The 15,283-nt window shown below is 40.4% G+C and overlaps 1 protein-coding gene across 1 annotated transcript; it reads right to left on the reverse strand.

Annotated features, from left to right (window-relative positions):
• Positions 1-330: 330 nt before the first annotated feature.
• On the reverse strand, positions 331-12,886 carry MPHOSPH10 (M-phase phosphoprotein 10). Its single transcript, XM_084640564.1, has 11 exons — positions 12,723-12,886; positions 9,360-9,999; positions 8,088-8,233; positions 7,302-7,482; positions 6,833-6,974; positions 6,197-6,264; positions 4,643-4,780; positions 3,321-3,431; positions 2,991-3,098; positions 2,099-2,329; positions 331-536 (listed from the first exon to the last, which is right to left on the reverse strand). Exons 1-11 carry the CDS (start codon positions 12,800-12,802, stop codon positions 396-398), a joined length of 1,986 nt encoding a protein of 661 aa, XP_084496690.1. The 5' UTR covers positions 12,803-12,886; the 3' UTR covers positions 331-395.
• Between the last annotated feature and the right edge of the window lie 2,397 nt (positions 12,887-15,283).

The following is a 15,283-nucleotide window of genomic DNA, read 5'->3' on the forward strand; positions in this document are numbered from 1 at the left end:
TAAACTTTTGAAAGAACCATAACCTTTTGTTCATAGTTACAAACAACCTCCATTCCTGAAGTGTTCGTAACTCTGAGGTTCTACTGTATATAAAAATACTGATTTTTCACAGATACGTTGTGATTAATTAACTGCCTATTATTTGAGGCTTTTCTTTTAGAGGAAGACGAAGGAGACTGAATTCCCAGCAGAAAAAAGTAAGTAGAAGGCTGAAAGAAAGAGCATGAAAGGTCTAGCACATTTTCATCACTTGCAGCAGGACACTCAACTGAACTTCAACTTACAGAAGATTTTCTAGCATTATATAAAATAAAAATCTATTATTCGAAGTGCGATGTTAACAAATTAGAAACATTTACTTTAATATATACAAGGTATAGCATGTATAAAATGTATTATAATTTAAGTTTTTGAGCAGAAATTTCTTGCTGTGTCTTCTGTATTTTCTTTGCACCTTTGATTTGCATTTTTACTTGATCTTGTAATTGAGAAAAGAATGCACGAGATGATTTCAAAGCCCTGTCTTTACCTTCATCCTGTCAATAGACAAAGTGTTTATTATAATAAAGAACAAGCTAGCAAATGTTCCAACAGACTGGACTGATGTAACTACACAATTACAAGTTAAACAACCTTTTTTATTTTAAATATACCATACTTATAATCTAATTGATAACTGATTTGCAGACAGCTGTTATGCCATCCTGGGTTTTTGTCATACCGTAATTTCAAAAGTTAAGGGATGTGTTCCCTCTTCATGCACATGCTTAACACCTATTAATGTTGAGAGGTATATATGCAAATCCAGGAGTGAATCCTTGGATATTATCAGTCCCCTCTAGAGAAATACAGATATATTGCTTTTACAAAAATAAAGTGCAAAAGTACAAATGTTTTAGATGTATTAAGGATAACTACTTTCCATATTCTTTTCACTGTTTTAAAAACCTCTAATATTAGGAATTAATGGTCTCTTTTACATGGTAAACCCCTCAGGAACTATATAGATTTAATATTTTGCTCCATTCAAGTTACAAGATCAATATTTGGTATTACAGAAGTCCCATACAAGTATTTGTTCTTGTAACATTTAAATTCAAACAAAAAACAACATAAAAGTAGTATTCTGAATTATCTCTCTAAAGCTCAGGAGGAACTAGCTAGGGTCCTGATCATCCAAATACTTAAGCATGCAAGTAATTCCATTGAGTTTGATGGGACTACTCATATGCATAAAAATAAGCACTTGTGCAATTTTTTTCCAAGACTGCAGCTCAGGTTGTGAACTTTGAAATAAAGCAGCACAGAATATAAAGAGTGCGGGTCACGTATACTTTAAAGATTAATTCCAAAATAACTGTTTTACGGTTCATATTTTCTTTGCTGGATCCACAGATTAAGTTATTTGCACATACTAAAGGAATGGGCAAGATGCCTTTAATTATTATGATATCCTCATGTGAATATAGTAATTGCAGAAGAAAGGAATATTTACACAGATGCTATCATTTAAAAATCACCATATTCAAGGTAAAAAAACAAATCTATAGAACAGATAACACAAATATAACATAAACACTGCAAATATCAACAAACATAACTGGTCAGACTTCTCTTGGTTTTGAAATTAAATATTGATACGTTGGGCCACATTCTCTGTCAAAGAAGTGCTCAGCCCAGGTATGAATAAAAAGGCATCCATTGCCTTCTACCAATACCAGTAGTTGATTTGGACAGGGCTAGTCCCTGGCACAGGTTAAAATAGCCTTAACATCCTAAGGAATAAGCTGGAGCTGGAAGTTTACCAGGGTGCAGGAATGCCCCCAACCACAACCCAGGAGCTGGTTGCAGAGGAAAGATGATGGCATAGGAGCTCCTCTGACAGTGCATGCTATTTGGGTGCAGGGTTGCTTTACACCAGAGGTGGGGGCAGGGAACAGGATGGGACAAAGCAGCTGGTGTGCAGCCCAGCACTGAGAGTTACATTTCCAAAAAAAATAAAAAAAACACATCTAAAACATTTGTCAATTGCACTTTCCAATTAAATTACTACATAGACATTTGAAATTTACTACTAGACTATGTAAGACAGTCTTACCTTGAGCAAAGTTGTTTTGCCTTCTTTGGTGAGCTTTTTTAATTTTGCCGCCAGAGCTTGTTTGCTGAGTTGTGCACCTTGTTCTGGTTTTGTTTTTTCCAGGAGTTTTTGGCGCTGCTTCTTCTCCCTTAGCTTCATACGTCTGTGAAGCTTCTTCTTTCTTCGTTCTCGTTTTTTGTCTGTGGCAGTCTTTTCTGCATCTGTTTTCACATCTCCAGCTTTACTCTTTTCCTAGAGAGACATAACAGCACTTTTGGATCCAAAATTATGCCACCTAGGCTAGTGACGAGTACAAACAGAATGGCTACCATTGCTATACATCTCATTGACTAGCCAGCAGAAGTAGCACTATTCATCTCCCACGCAAAGCAGTCTGTGTGTTTATTTCCTCTCTCCTGTACCCAGCTTCCTGCGGCTGAGAATGTGCCTGAGTTTTATATATACATACATTAATATATATATATATATATATATATATATATATATATATATATATATACATACACACACACCCATATACATATGGGAAAACAAAGACAGATGAGTAACTGTCTAAAGCTAAAGACAGGGTAATACAGATTAAACAATACATTTCTTAACTATAAAAAGAGTATTAGGCAGTCAAACAGTCTACATAGTAGGATAGTTTTCAAAAACAGAATAACCTGTGCAGAAAAGGAAGCTCAGCAGGTGGTGAGGAAAGCAGTCAAATCTAGTTAAGCCAAGCTAGCTCCTTTGACTTCACTGTGCTGGAAATCCTTAAATCTCTATGAAGGGGGTTCCAAGAGAAGAATGTCACAGAAAATGAGTTCTCTGTTCTGAGGGTGCAGGATACCCTCAGTGTGCAGACACAAAAGGAACCCTGTCTGTAGCTCTTGATTAAATTTCTTACCTTAACCTCCTCTGGAGCCAGGAGAGCTGCATCACTAACACTAACTGGTGCTACTTCCTCCATAATTATAGCTGGAAGATTTGAGATGATTTTAACCTCTGGCACAGGCTAGAAAGAAGAAAATGTCATTTATGTACATGAATATCATGTCACAGCAATATATTACTAACTGAATTAAGTCACATTAAATACATTTCCATTTATATTAAGGCTGATTATAATATGTTTCTGAAATACTCAACAAGCAATTGCATTGAAAGTATCCCTCACTTTACTGCCTATTTCCCAAACATATTTTATTGTATGAAGTGTGAAAACTAATGGACTCACTGGTTTAGGTGTGAAGTTGAAGTTGGAAAGAGCATCCAATTTTAGGAAGAGCGAGTCCATCATTTTCTGAATTTCTACGTGTTCAGGATTTTCTTCCTCTTCAGTTTTTTGCTGTTAATAAAAATAATATGTTAATAGCAAAATCAGTTATAGAGAAACTTGCATATAAAGATATTGGAGCACTTTACATTAAAGCTGCAATACACAGTTTATATCCATTTTACAGATGGGTAAAGCCCTGCACGGATACAAAATTTGTATCTGCATCTGATCCCCAAACATGGGCCATGGATATAAAGCGGATATCCACAGATTTGTACTATAGATGGGTACACTGAGCCACAGAGGCTTCAAATGATCTTCAATATGTGAACAGCTGAGGGGAAGATTTCCAAAGAGAAGTGAGAGTCAGGCACCCAACTTCCACCGAAAATCAAGGGGAGGTAGGTACCTAACTCTTACTTGTGCGTTTGGAAAAAAAACCTCTGAGGGGCGTTCTGAGTCTCTGAGGAGCCCACAGTTTCAGACTCAATGGATTAAATTCTGGGATGATGTTTTACATTGGTAAGTGGTTGTGCAGCTCAAATATCATGTGAAGTTGGCTACAGAAGGGGACACTAGGGAAGCTTAGGCTCCTATTCATTCAATTTAAACCAAATTCACATGTGAATTTCTGTGTTGCTTCACACTCCCATTAGATGTAGTAAAGAAGATTAAAACAAAGGCCTTATAAGATCAAGTCTAAGATTTAACGAACTCTTAATATTTTTGATTTAAAGGATTTGCATTATCTGTGAACTCAAAGGGTTCAGCAAAATAATTATTCTGATGGTACAAACTGGAGTGGCTTAAGCAAAATAGGAGAACAATTGTATCAAATATGATTTACGCAAAAGATGGTCCAATATTAATCTCCCGATGGACATTTTTTAAAGCAATCACTGTTCCAGAATGTTACTTCTTTCTATAATTTTTATGCCACATTTTAAGACAATGAGTCAGTCTCGTCAATATTTGTGCAAATTTAACAGTATATGTTGAATTTTTGGTATCAGTTCAGCTGCCCTGATTGTACTGATTGAACATATCAGGATTTCCCAATACTCATGGCAGTTCAGTGTTTAAAAATAAAAAATATAACTTTCAAGCAGTCACTATTGGATTTTTCCAACCAACAGCAATGGCAATGTGTGTGTGTCTCCATTATCATAACTTACTTGGTAGAGTGTCAAATACTCCTGCTCATAGATTCAGAGAGAGAGAGAGAGAGAGAGACACACAGACAGACAGACACTGTGTCTGTGTCCATTATCATAACTTACTTGGTTGAGTGTCAAATACTCCTGCTCATAGATTTCAGCAAGACTCAATTTGCTCTTTTCATGATCCAGAGTTATACGCTTCTTGTATTCAAAGGCATCTTCTTTTGGTTTTTCTTTACGTATTACATCATCCCAAGCCTAAGACAAAACCATAAAATAGTTAAGATGCAATTGCATCAAATAAGCTTTAATAGATCATTTTTATACATCATGTTCTATCAGACATCTCATTTGTTGTTTCAGCTAGCACATTAACTTGATTTTCCAACATCGCATTGAACCTAACAGCAAAGGGCAATTTTTCTTATACAATGGAAGCTACCTTTTATTTTGCCACAACTTTGGCAATTACTAAATGTGTTAACACCACACTATAATTAAGATAGTATCTTTTAAAGGAATTGTATTTAGTCCAAAAAAGCTCACACCCTGTCAAACAAGATTGAAGCATAGACACCGTCACCTACTTGCCAGTCTTGTTTTGTATTGATACAACTGAAGATGGTACACTAATTAACAACCAAGGATAAAATTTTGAAAGTACTTTTATATGAATTATAAATAGCAATATGATTTCTGTGCAATTAAAATTAAAAAATTCTATTATACTATACTTATTTACCTACAGGATATGTTTAATATATTCTGAAAAATATTATTCTTGGTCAATATTCCGAGTAGAGATTATTAAATAGAGAATTGCATATCCATTATATAAATTCCGTGTACACAACTCCAAAGTAGTCCTTTTATAGTTGAATCTGTAAACTGTGAGGGTAATTTTAATTATCTATCTAATTGACATACGTTATAGCTATGACTATGTTTTAGTCACGGGTATTTTTTAGTAAAAAAAAGTCATGGACAAGTCACAGGTAGTAAACAAAAATTCATAGCCCATGAGCTGTCCATGACTTTTACTATATAATTAATTAAATTAAAACTTGAGCTGGGGGTGTTCTGCGAGTGGTGGCCCCGGGGCGCCGCTGGTGCTGGGGTGTGTGTGTGTGTGGGGGGGGTGCTAGGAGGTGCAGGAACGTGCTGGCCGCTTCCGGGGAGTCCCCCCCCCAAGATAAGCACCGCCCTGCACCCCAACCCCCTGCCCTGAGCCCCCATCCAAACTGCTGCAGGGTGGGGGTGGGGTGCTGCACACACGCACGGTGGCCCGAGACTGCTCCAGCAGCAGCCAGTGCAGCTGTCTCCAGAGCTGCCTGATCTGCTCTGGCCGCTCCAGAAGTCACGGAATCCATGACAGACATGCAGCCTTAGTTATAGCACCCAAAAGGATACAGAATGGAATCATTAAGAATACACTATCAGCATTAAGCAAAAGCAATATTCAGATATTTCGTTTCTTCTGGAAATGCTCAGGAGACAAACTGATATCTAAAAAACTAAGGACCTTAAACTCATGCTTGGAATTCATTCCTGTGCCCCCCAAAACTCCAAGTCAATACAAGTACATTTGAATGTATTAGACAGTGTTTAGGGTTTGTTTTTGTTGAAATATTTAAGTTTCCAAATAAAATAAAAAGGAAGTCAAATCTTATTAACCTGATCTTTTATCCTCTGTTTGATAATATCCTCAAGCTGAAAGGTGGTTTCCTCTGTGATCACAGGAGCTAAGAGGGCAAAAAAACCAGCAAGTTTAAAGTATTTAGAAACTAAATCATTCATTAAATGAAAAGGAGATTAACAGTCTGGAGATGATATTTTTGCATTGATTTTAACTGGTACCTCTTGTTCTATAAATAAAAACAAAAAAGACTGACAAAAATGCTAGAAAATATATACAGTACTTTAGAGAGGCATGTTGGCCTGGAATGAACATTGACTAGGTAAGCTAGTAGGTTTATTTCCTCAGGAAAAATTGCATAGCATGAAAGTTTGAGAAGGATAACCAAGTTGTGTTTGCCCTATAAATAAGTGGACACAAACAATGGGTCACTCTCATATGATAAAGTTTAGTTTACATCTGAAAGTTCAACAAACAGGTGAGGCAATAACATTTCTATGGGGGAAAATATGGCCTTATAAATATTCAAGTTTAGTCATTGTTTGGCAAGTTTAAAAGGATGGTGGAGGGAGGATGCGGGGGGGGGGAACAGACAGCAGTTGTGCACCACTCTAACCAGTAAAACAAACAAATAACCTAGCATAATGTCTGAAATTTAGCATAACTGTATTTACCCATTCTGACCGCATGGTCAAAGAGCAAAGATTCCTCCAAAAGGCTGTTTTCAGGTCGTTTTTGTCCAGTCACTTCTCCTGTAAGCTGCCAAGGTTTTTCCTCCAACAACTGCTTTTCGAGAGATTTAATTTTTTCATGCATCTGAAAGATAAAATTTCCTGAAAGTTAAAAATTTTTTTAAAAAGTTAAATGCACGTGTTTAGCAACAACCAAAGGGAAATCAAGTTAGAGTAAAGAATATGAATAATTACTCCAGTATTTCTAGATTCTTTACACACCTTTTGCCTTATCTTTCTGTAAATACGCCACTATTTGATCATTTCATCTAAAAATTTTCTGAGGCTTTCAGACAACTTAACGATATTTACAAATACAATCAACTTATTAACATATATGGCTTTGGCTCAAGTTTTAGTGGAAAACTTCAAATCAATTGCTCATGAAGGGGTACTAGAACATCTTAATTACCTTTTCCTGCCTTTTCTCAAAAGAAGATTTTATTCCAATGGGATCAGTTCTCTTCTCATCTGGTATATCTGTATCATCTTCTTTTTCACTGTCTTCTGGTAAGTTAAAAGTAACTTTTTTAGAGACTTCTTTAGTTTTCACATTCTGTTCCATTACATCCATTTCATTATTTTCCTCAATCCTATAAACATTAAAATGCCATTATATAAATGGAAATAGTACATGCTTGTGACATTTATTGTTTAATATATTATAGAAGCCACAGGTAAAAAAACTCCCCCTTTTTAATAATGATGTTTCCCACCTACTATTGCAACTAATATAATACATTTTCAGAGATTCCCAAAAACTTTTACTGCACTTTCCTTAAGACCTAACATAACCCTAAAAGTAGGCTTTTGCGTGACCTGCTACATATCTAGTGGAGATATGCCTCCCCAGTTGAAGCAATACATAATTCATTTAAAGTCATTTACTCAAATCCCACAGTGCAACAATAGAACAGTCTAATGACTCTTCTTTTCTCAGTCAAAAAGTAGTTAATTAGTGAACACGTTACACTGACATTACAGAAAGACAAAAACAAGTACATTAACAGATAATGAAATACTTGCTACAACTTTTAAAAGGCTACTCCTTCCTTAATATAATAGTATTATCTCTGCCAAATAAATTCCTAAATTTCCATTTTATTTTCTGTTTAAGAGATGGTGTCACATCGTCAGTGACAATTCAAATAACTGGCAGATCCCATAGAACAGTTACAAATCGTTCAAGTGTACATACTCATCAAAAATGCCTTCTTCATCCTCCTCCTCTTCAGTGTCACCTTCATCATTCTGATCATTTGCACTATCATTAGCTAGGTCACCATTGTCATCAATAGGGTCAAAGAAATCTTTATATTTCAAATTTCTAGAACTTTTAATGGGCTGGGGAGAACAGAAAATAAGAGGTTACCCAGTGAAAGTGACAAGTCTAAGTGAATAAGAATCTTCCGTTACCATGAGGACCATGTTATATATACCTACAGTGTAAGATCTACAATGGGAATTCAATGGATTTCAGCATTAACCATTGGTCTGGTAGACAGGGGCCTTAGTCCAAGTGAGACATTTTAAATGTCATCAACTAATAGTCAATTCTATTTTAATTTGCTCAGAGACCAAGGAGTGGAAAAGCAGTGGATTTTAACAACTGACATATTTGTTGAGCTGTGTGGGATAACTCGTAAGTCCCTGACAGCATAACACATGGCTCCAACATGCATTGGTTTATCAATTCCAGAAGCACCTTGTTTTTCTCTCTTATTACATCACAAATAAGATACCGAAAGAACAGAATTGTCACAAGCAACGTTAGTTAAGAAAGTCTGAAAGTAATTTTCAAGCCAGAATACAGCAGCTCAAGTTTATTCACAGCCTTACCCTTATGACATGCATACTACTCACCCAAGTGACCATGGGACCCTGTCCTTTCCTCTCTCTACCTATCAGAGTTTATCAGCTTCACCTGTTTTGTCTTAAGTTGGGCCCTACTTCTGCTATTTGATCCACATGGGCAGACTCCTATGCTCATGAAGAGTCCCAGTGACTTCAGAAAGATGCTGCACAGGCATGAAGAGCCATCCAAATGTAGGTTGTAAACACTTCAGGGTAGGGACTTGTTTATTTGATCCCAGATATTTATGATAATATATGTTAATAGATCCACAGATTTTTAAGTCCAGAAGGGACCATTCTGGTCATCTAGTCCAATCTCCTGCATAATAGAGGCTATAGAAATTCATCTAGTAATTCCTGCTTTCAGCCCATTAATTTGTGGTTGAACTACAGTATCTCTTTTGGCATCTGATCTTGATCTTAAGATTTCAAGTAATGAGAACCCACCAAAACCTTGTTAAATTGTTCCAATGGTTAATTACACTTTTTTTTAAAAGTCTGCATTTTGTTTCCAATTTGAACTACAATTTCCATTTCCTGTCAGTTTTTTAAGCTAATTTAAATTCTAATGGCTTGTGACAAAAGTGTTTCTAATTCTGGATGCATATATCCTTACCTTAATTTTATCTTTTTCAGATTCTTCTTCATCCTCATCAGAAACAATATCTTCAAAATAATCAATCTCCTCCTCATCCTCATCCTTCTTCATGCTTTCTTCTTTCTCTACATCTTCCAAAAAGGCTTCCATCTCAGCCAAGCTGAAAAATTTATCATCCACCACGGACTTTTCTCTTGATTTTTTCCAGGTACTCTTCTTCAACTTTTGAACCTGTTGCTCTAGCTCGTCAACATCTGAATCCTCATCACTACATATCTGCCTTTTCCTTACTTTGGATTTACTTTGCTTTTCTTTACCCACACTTTCATCTTCAATACGGGCAGGTTCTGCTTCCGTGCTATCTTCTTGTTCCATTTGCTTATCACTGCTAGTGTCTGCCTCAAAGTCATCCTCTTCTTGGGCTGGGAAAAGGTAGAGATCTTTGTCTTTAACATCTCTAACAACAGCTTTCTTGAAGTAGTCTAGAACTGCATTATTCTGTAGCTCTATTTGTTGCCAGATCTGTTCTTCATCAAAGTTTTCTATTACCAGTTCTTTTAAAGGACTCCCACGCACTAGTTTTGTCCCTAGTGCTTTATGCAAATCATAAAGAGTCTTTGTCAATGAACTGAAGTCTGCAGCCAGTCCATCTTGTACACTGATAAAAACAAAATTAAAAACATCATTGCACATAACGATAGCAAACTGAAAAAATGTTAAAATTCAAAAGTCAATTAGAAAGCGATCTGAGTTATGACAAATGCATTTTTACAAAGGAAACCTTGTATAGTCTTAAGATTGTTTCTTTTTTAGATACTTGTGGAGTTTAGTTATTGGGTTTACCAAATGGTTCCTCTGATGCTCCCTTTACATCTGTTCAGTGTTTTTGCAGCAAACGCCTGGTTGCCCTTCAACAATTGCAGGTTTTACTTTGTTTATTACAGGGCATTTGCAGTCCTATTAGTAAAATTCCTTGAAATTAAAGTATATAGTTAAGGTCAAGCTTTAAAACATGTAACACATACTTAGAGATACTGAAATAAAATGGACCATAGTTAAGGCTGCAGGTTTGTCATGGATTCGGTGACTTTCCATGACTTCTGCATTGACTAGTGCACCTGGCTCAGAGGCAGCTAAAGCAGCCACTGCGCCAGTTGCACCGGCCGCTGCTGGGGCAATCTTGGGCCACCGCCCCTCGCCCTCAGCAGTATCGGTTTGAGTGTGGGAGGGGTTTAGGGCATGGGATGGGCGAGGCAGGCACTGGGCAACACTTATCTGGGGGGCTCCCCAGAAGTGGCAACATCCCCGTCGCTCAGCTGCTAGGCCAGAGGTGGGCAAACTAAGGCTCGTGGGACCACCCTGCTCCTGAGCTCCCAGCCAGGGAGGCTAGCCCCCGGCTCCTCCCCTGCTGTCCCCCTTCCCCCACAGCCTCAGCTTGCCGCACCGCCAGCACTCTTGGCAACATGGATGGCTCCTGCCATGCAGCACAGCGTCGCATCTACTAGTCCTGCTGCTCTGAGCAGCATGGTAAGGGGGTGGGGAGGAGGGGGTTGGATAAGGAGCAGGGGGTCCCAGGGGGTGATCAGGGGACAGGGAGTGGTTGGATGGGGCGGAGGTTCGGGGGGTGGTCAGGGACAGGGGGGTTGGATAGGCTTGGCAGTCCTGGGAGGGGGTGGGGGGGAGGAGGAGGCCTGTCAGGGGACAGGGAGTGTGGACAGGGGTTGGGGCCGTCAGGGGACAGGGAGCACTGGATAGAGAGTGGGGTCCTAAGGGGTGAGGGGGGGGGTCCCGGGAGGGGGCGGTTAGGGAACAAGTAGGTGGAGGGTTGGGTGGGTCGGTGGTTCTGAAGGGGGCAGTCAGGGGGCGGATAAAGGGCGGGGGCCAGACTGTTTGGGGAGGCACAGCCTTCCCTACCCAGCCCTCCATACAGTTTCGCAACCCCGATGTGGCCCTTGAGCCAAAAAGTTTCCCCCTCTGTGCTAGGCAGAGGCATGGCCAGGCAGTTCTTCACACTGCCTCCACTCAGCGCACTGGCTTTGCAACTCCCATTGGTCAGGAACTGTGGCCAATGGGAGCTGCGCGGGCGGTGCCTTCACACCTCCACCTAGCATCTGAGCAAGGGGGATATCGCCTTAACTATACTATAGTTTCCCCTACCAAAAATTTGCTTAGGGATTAACTAGTTTTTCATCTTTTTCTCCAAATATATTTGTTTGTAAATTTTCTTCAAATTCTAAATATATTCTTGGTAATCTATTCAAAATAGCACATAAAAAACCCAAAGGGATCATAATGGAAATTCTCACAGGATAAAACCTAAGGTCCCCAATCCTGCAACCAGATCCATGCAGAGTGCCATCCAATTGTGGAATCAGGGCCTAAGTTGCAGTTGCTGTGTAGAATTCAGACATGCCCCAAGTCTTACTCACATGTAAATGAGGAAATCCTTGTATAAGTAGTTTTTAAAATATCTCCCTGTTGCTAAAAAGGATTTTTCTCTGTGTTTCAATGAGATTTAAAGTCCCTTTTTTAAGCTTAATTCAATCATCACATCAACAGAAGACCATAGAATTGTCTGAGCTTTAACATATACCTAAATTAAATCTTTCCTTAACTGACAAAAAACAGATTTAGGCCCATTTAAAGTTTGTTTAATTATAGAAATAAAACTGTTCGTTTTAATCATGCAAGTGAAACTTATAGACACGTTCTCTCTAACACAGAAAACAAGGTTGGGTGGGCTAATTAACAAAGAACTGCCAGTCCTGAGTCTTGAAAAATTACAAATCAAGTCCTCAAAATCATGAAATTGTCTTAATAATGAGATTTTAAAAAGTCTTTCTTGTTTCCAAACTTTTACATTATATTTAGACCACATTTGCAAGATTTCCCTTTCAACCATGAGTGCTAGAGACTTGCTTTTATTTTTTTAATGAAGGTATTTGTACAGCACCGAGCACAATAGGGTCCTGATCTATGACTGTGGCCCCAAAGTGCTTTAGAAATACAATAAAATTATAATCATCAAGAAAATAACTGGGTCACTCCAAATAGCAGAACAGGAGGCCTGGTGCTCGCCTGGCAAAAACCCCAGGGAGCTAGGACCACCCCCCTCCCTCCCCACGAGTAGGGCTGGCAATGGGGCTGCAGTACGTCGTTACCCAGGGAAGGCACAGAGGGGGCAAAGCAGGGGGTGTGCCCGGGGTCTGAAGCTCTCCGCTGGGATGAGGGGAGGGAGCAGGACGGGTTATCAGAAGGAGCGCCCACAGCGCAGGCCAGGCCAGGCCAGGGGATGAGCGGGCCAGGGGAGCCGCGGCGGCGGCCTGCCCCCGAGCTGGGGCTTCCTGAAGGGGGGGGGGGGGGCGCCGTAGGGAGCTTCACCTGAGGAAGCGCTCCGGCTGCGCCGCGGCAGCACCTAGCAGCTTCAGACACGTCTCCAGCCGCTGCCTGGGCGCCGCCATCTTCAGCCTCTACTCGGAGTCTCAGACCCACATGGGAAGAGGTCGGGAGGCGGGGCCTCAGGCACACCGGAGCTCCGGCGAACAAGTCCGCCGACCCGCTCCGGACCCCAACGCGGGCACTGGCAGAAAGGTTCCGCCTCGCAAGGGTTCCGCCTCGGGATCCTCCTTCGTCCCCGGCCGGGCGGCCGCGTGTGCCGCAGGGTGGGACACCCTCCCGGAAGGGGAAGGGATTGCAAGGCCGGGGACTCGTTCACGCCAGCAAATTCCTGCCCCCACGGGAGTAGCTTCCAAAACAGCTTTCAAATGTATCACAGAGGAGAGGCTCTGGGTGCCACGGAAACCGCACTGCCCCCTGCACCACATGGGTTACGCGGCCGGGCCCAGCTCCTGCCCACACGCCCTTCTCCACCCCAGGAGGCTGCTCTGCCCCCCGCGCTGTCTAGGCCCTTCACTGCGCTGCCAGTGTCACACCTGCCCAGCTCCCGCCCCCAGGGGCTACCTCCAAGCTCCCGGCATGCGTGATGCTGTCGCAGCGGTAGAGGCCATGTTATGGAAGGGGAGAGTTCGAGAAAGGCCCCCAAAGGAGCCTGTTCAGACTTCGAGACATGGTGTTATTGGGCAGTCTCTATTGGTTTTATTAAAAACCTAGCATGGAGGCTACAAGGTTTTTCTCATTTAATTTTGAAAATGGTAGTGGGTTCTTCTTCTCTATAGGCAAAGATAGCTTGTGCGCCCAAATAAGTCCTGTGTCTGTAGGTGAGTAAGACCCACCATTTTGTGCCACCTCCTTTCCTCTCTGGTCTACTCTCTCTCCCTTCATAGTTATCCCTTTGAGGAAGGATAGCTTGGTGGTTTGAGCATTGACCTGCTAAACCCAGCGTTGAGAGTTCAATCCTTGAGGGGCCCATTTAGGGATCTGGCCCAAAAATTGGGGATCCCTCCTGCTTTGAGCAGGGGGTTGGACTTGATGACCTCCTGTGGTCCCTACCAACTCTGATATTCTATGACTTGCTTTTGAGAGTGAAACTGGACACCCAGCAGAGAGAGTTAGAGTGGGAGGATTTGATGAAAGATTGGCAGTGTTTTGACAGCTCTCTCAATCACATCCTCTATCTCTCATGCATTAACTCAGTCTCTTATACATCCACTATATCCCTTAATCCTTCAAGCTCCCTTCCCCTATGTCTTGCACTGTCACTCATCTCTGATCTTCCTCCTTTCGATAGATACCCATTAGATACCCATTCCCATTATTGCAACCCCCTGCTTACAATTACCCCCAGACACTCCCTTTTGGTATTTTCAATTACCCCCTCTTTAAATTCCCCAACTCCCTCCCCAAACTCTTCTCCCCAGGAATCCTACTCCTCCACTTCCACATACAAGTATGCTTATCCAGAATTCTTCACCCAAAACCCACCTTTGCATGGAATTCTCTCCCCATTCCTCCACAAGCCCCTGACCCCCCACTCACTATATACAGATTCAGAAATCCTTTTTGCTTCACTTGGAGGTAGAAAATAATTGTTCTTCCTAAGACTACAATGATCTCTTTTCCTCCCACACCCTAGGAACCTGCAAGACAATCTCAGATATTCCCAAAGGACAAATCACAAGGTCTGTTAGCAATTAACAAATTCTCAGTAAGCAATATGCCAGCTATAGTTACTTTTGGAAGAGGCATTATCACTTGCTTGCAGTCTAGAAAACCATATGGTTTTATCCAATTATTTTGACAATTTTATTAATTCTATTCAGACAGACCTTTTATTTTTTACTAGTTTCATTTAATAAGCTGAGTGTACATGGTGGGGACAGAAATCTTGAGTGTGGATTTTAGAGTAATGGCACTAATGTACTTGTATATATTTATGTAATATATAGTAAATAAAGTATGGGACATTGTTACTATTATAACAATTTTAATACTATACCTTGTTTATTTCCTTGCCTGCTCCCTGCACTAAAGTAAAACTCGCCTCCTCTCTGTCCTTTCCCATAGTCTCACCACTAGTTGTGTAAGAGCCTTCTCCTCTGCAGCTCCTACCTTCTGGAGCAGTTGTCCAAGTATACCTCTCTGTCATTGAATCTTTACCTCTTTTTAAACCTTCTTTTAAACAAAATATTTCCCCCCTCTCAGTCTACACTTCTTGAATGGAATATTTTTATTTACCATATAATATCTTTCTACCAACATTCCCTGGATTTTACACTGTATACTGCCTGCACATGGGTAGATCCAGTGAGCATTTGCACAGACCCAAGGGTTTGCCATAAAAAGGGAATTGCAGGATTGAGACAAATTGCAGGATTTTGCAAAGTGCTTTAGGGATACACCTTGTTTGGAAGACACTATATAAAAATATATTCTGATCCTCAATTGTTTGCTCGAATGAATAATCCCATTAATTTAAGTGGGAGTACTTGTGAGAATAAAGATTTACAACAGCAGACCCTAAAATGGTATGTTGTATAATTGTT

The sequence above is a fragment of the Lepidochelys olivacea genome (genome assembly GCF_965140295.1).
Source record: "Lepidochelys olivacea isolate rLepOli2 genome assembly, chromosome: 10".
NCBI lineage: Eukaryota > Metazoa > Chordata > Testudines > Cheloniidae > Lepidochelys > Lepidochelys olivacea.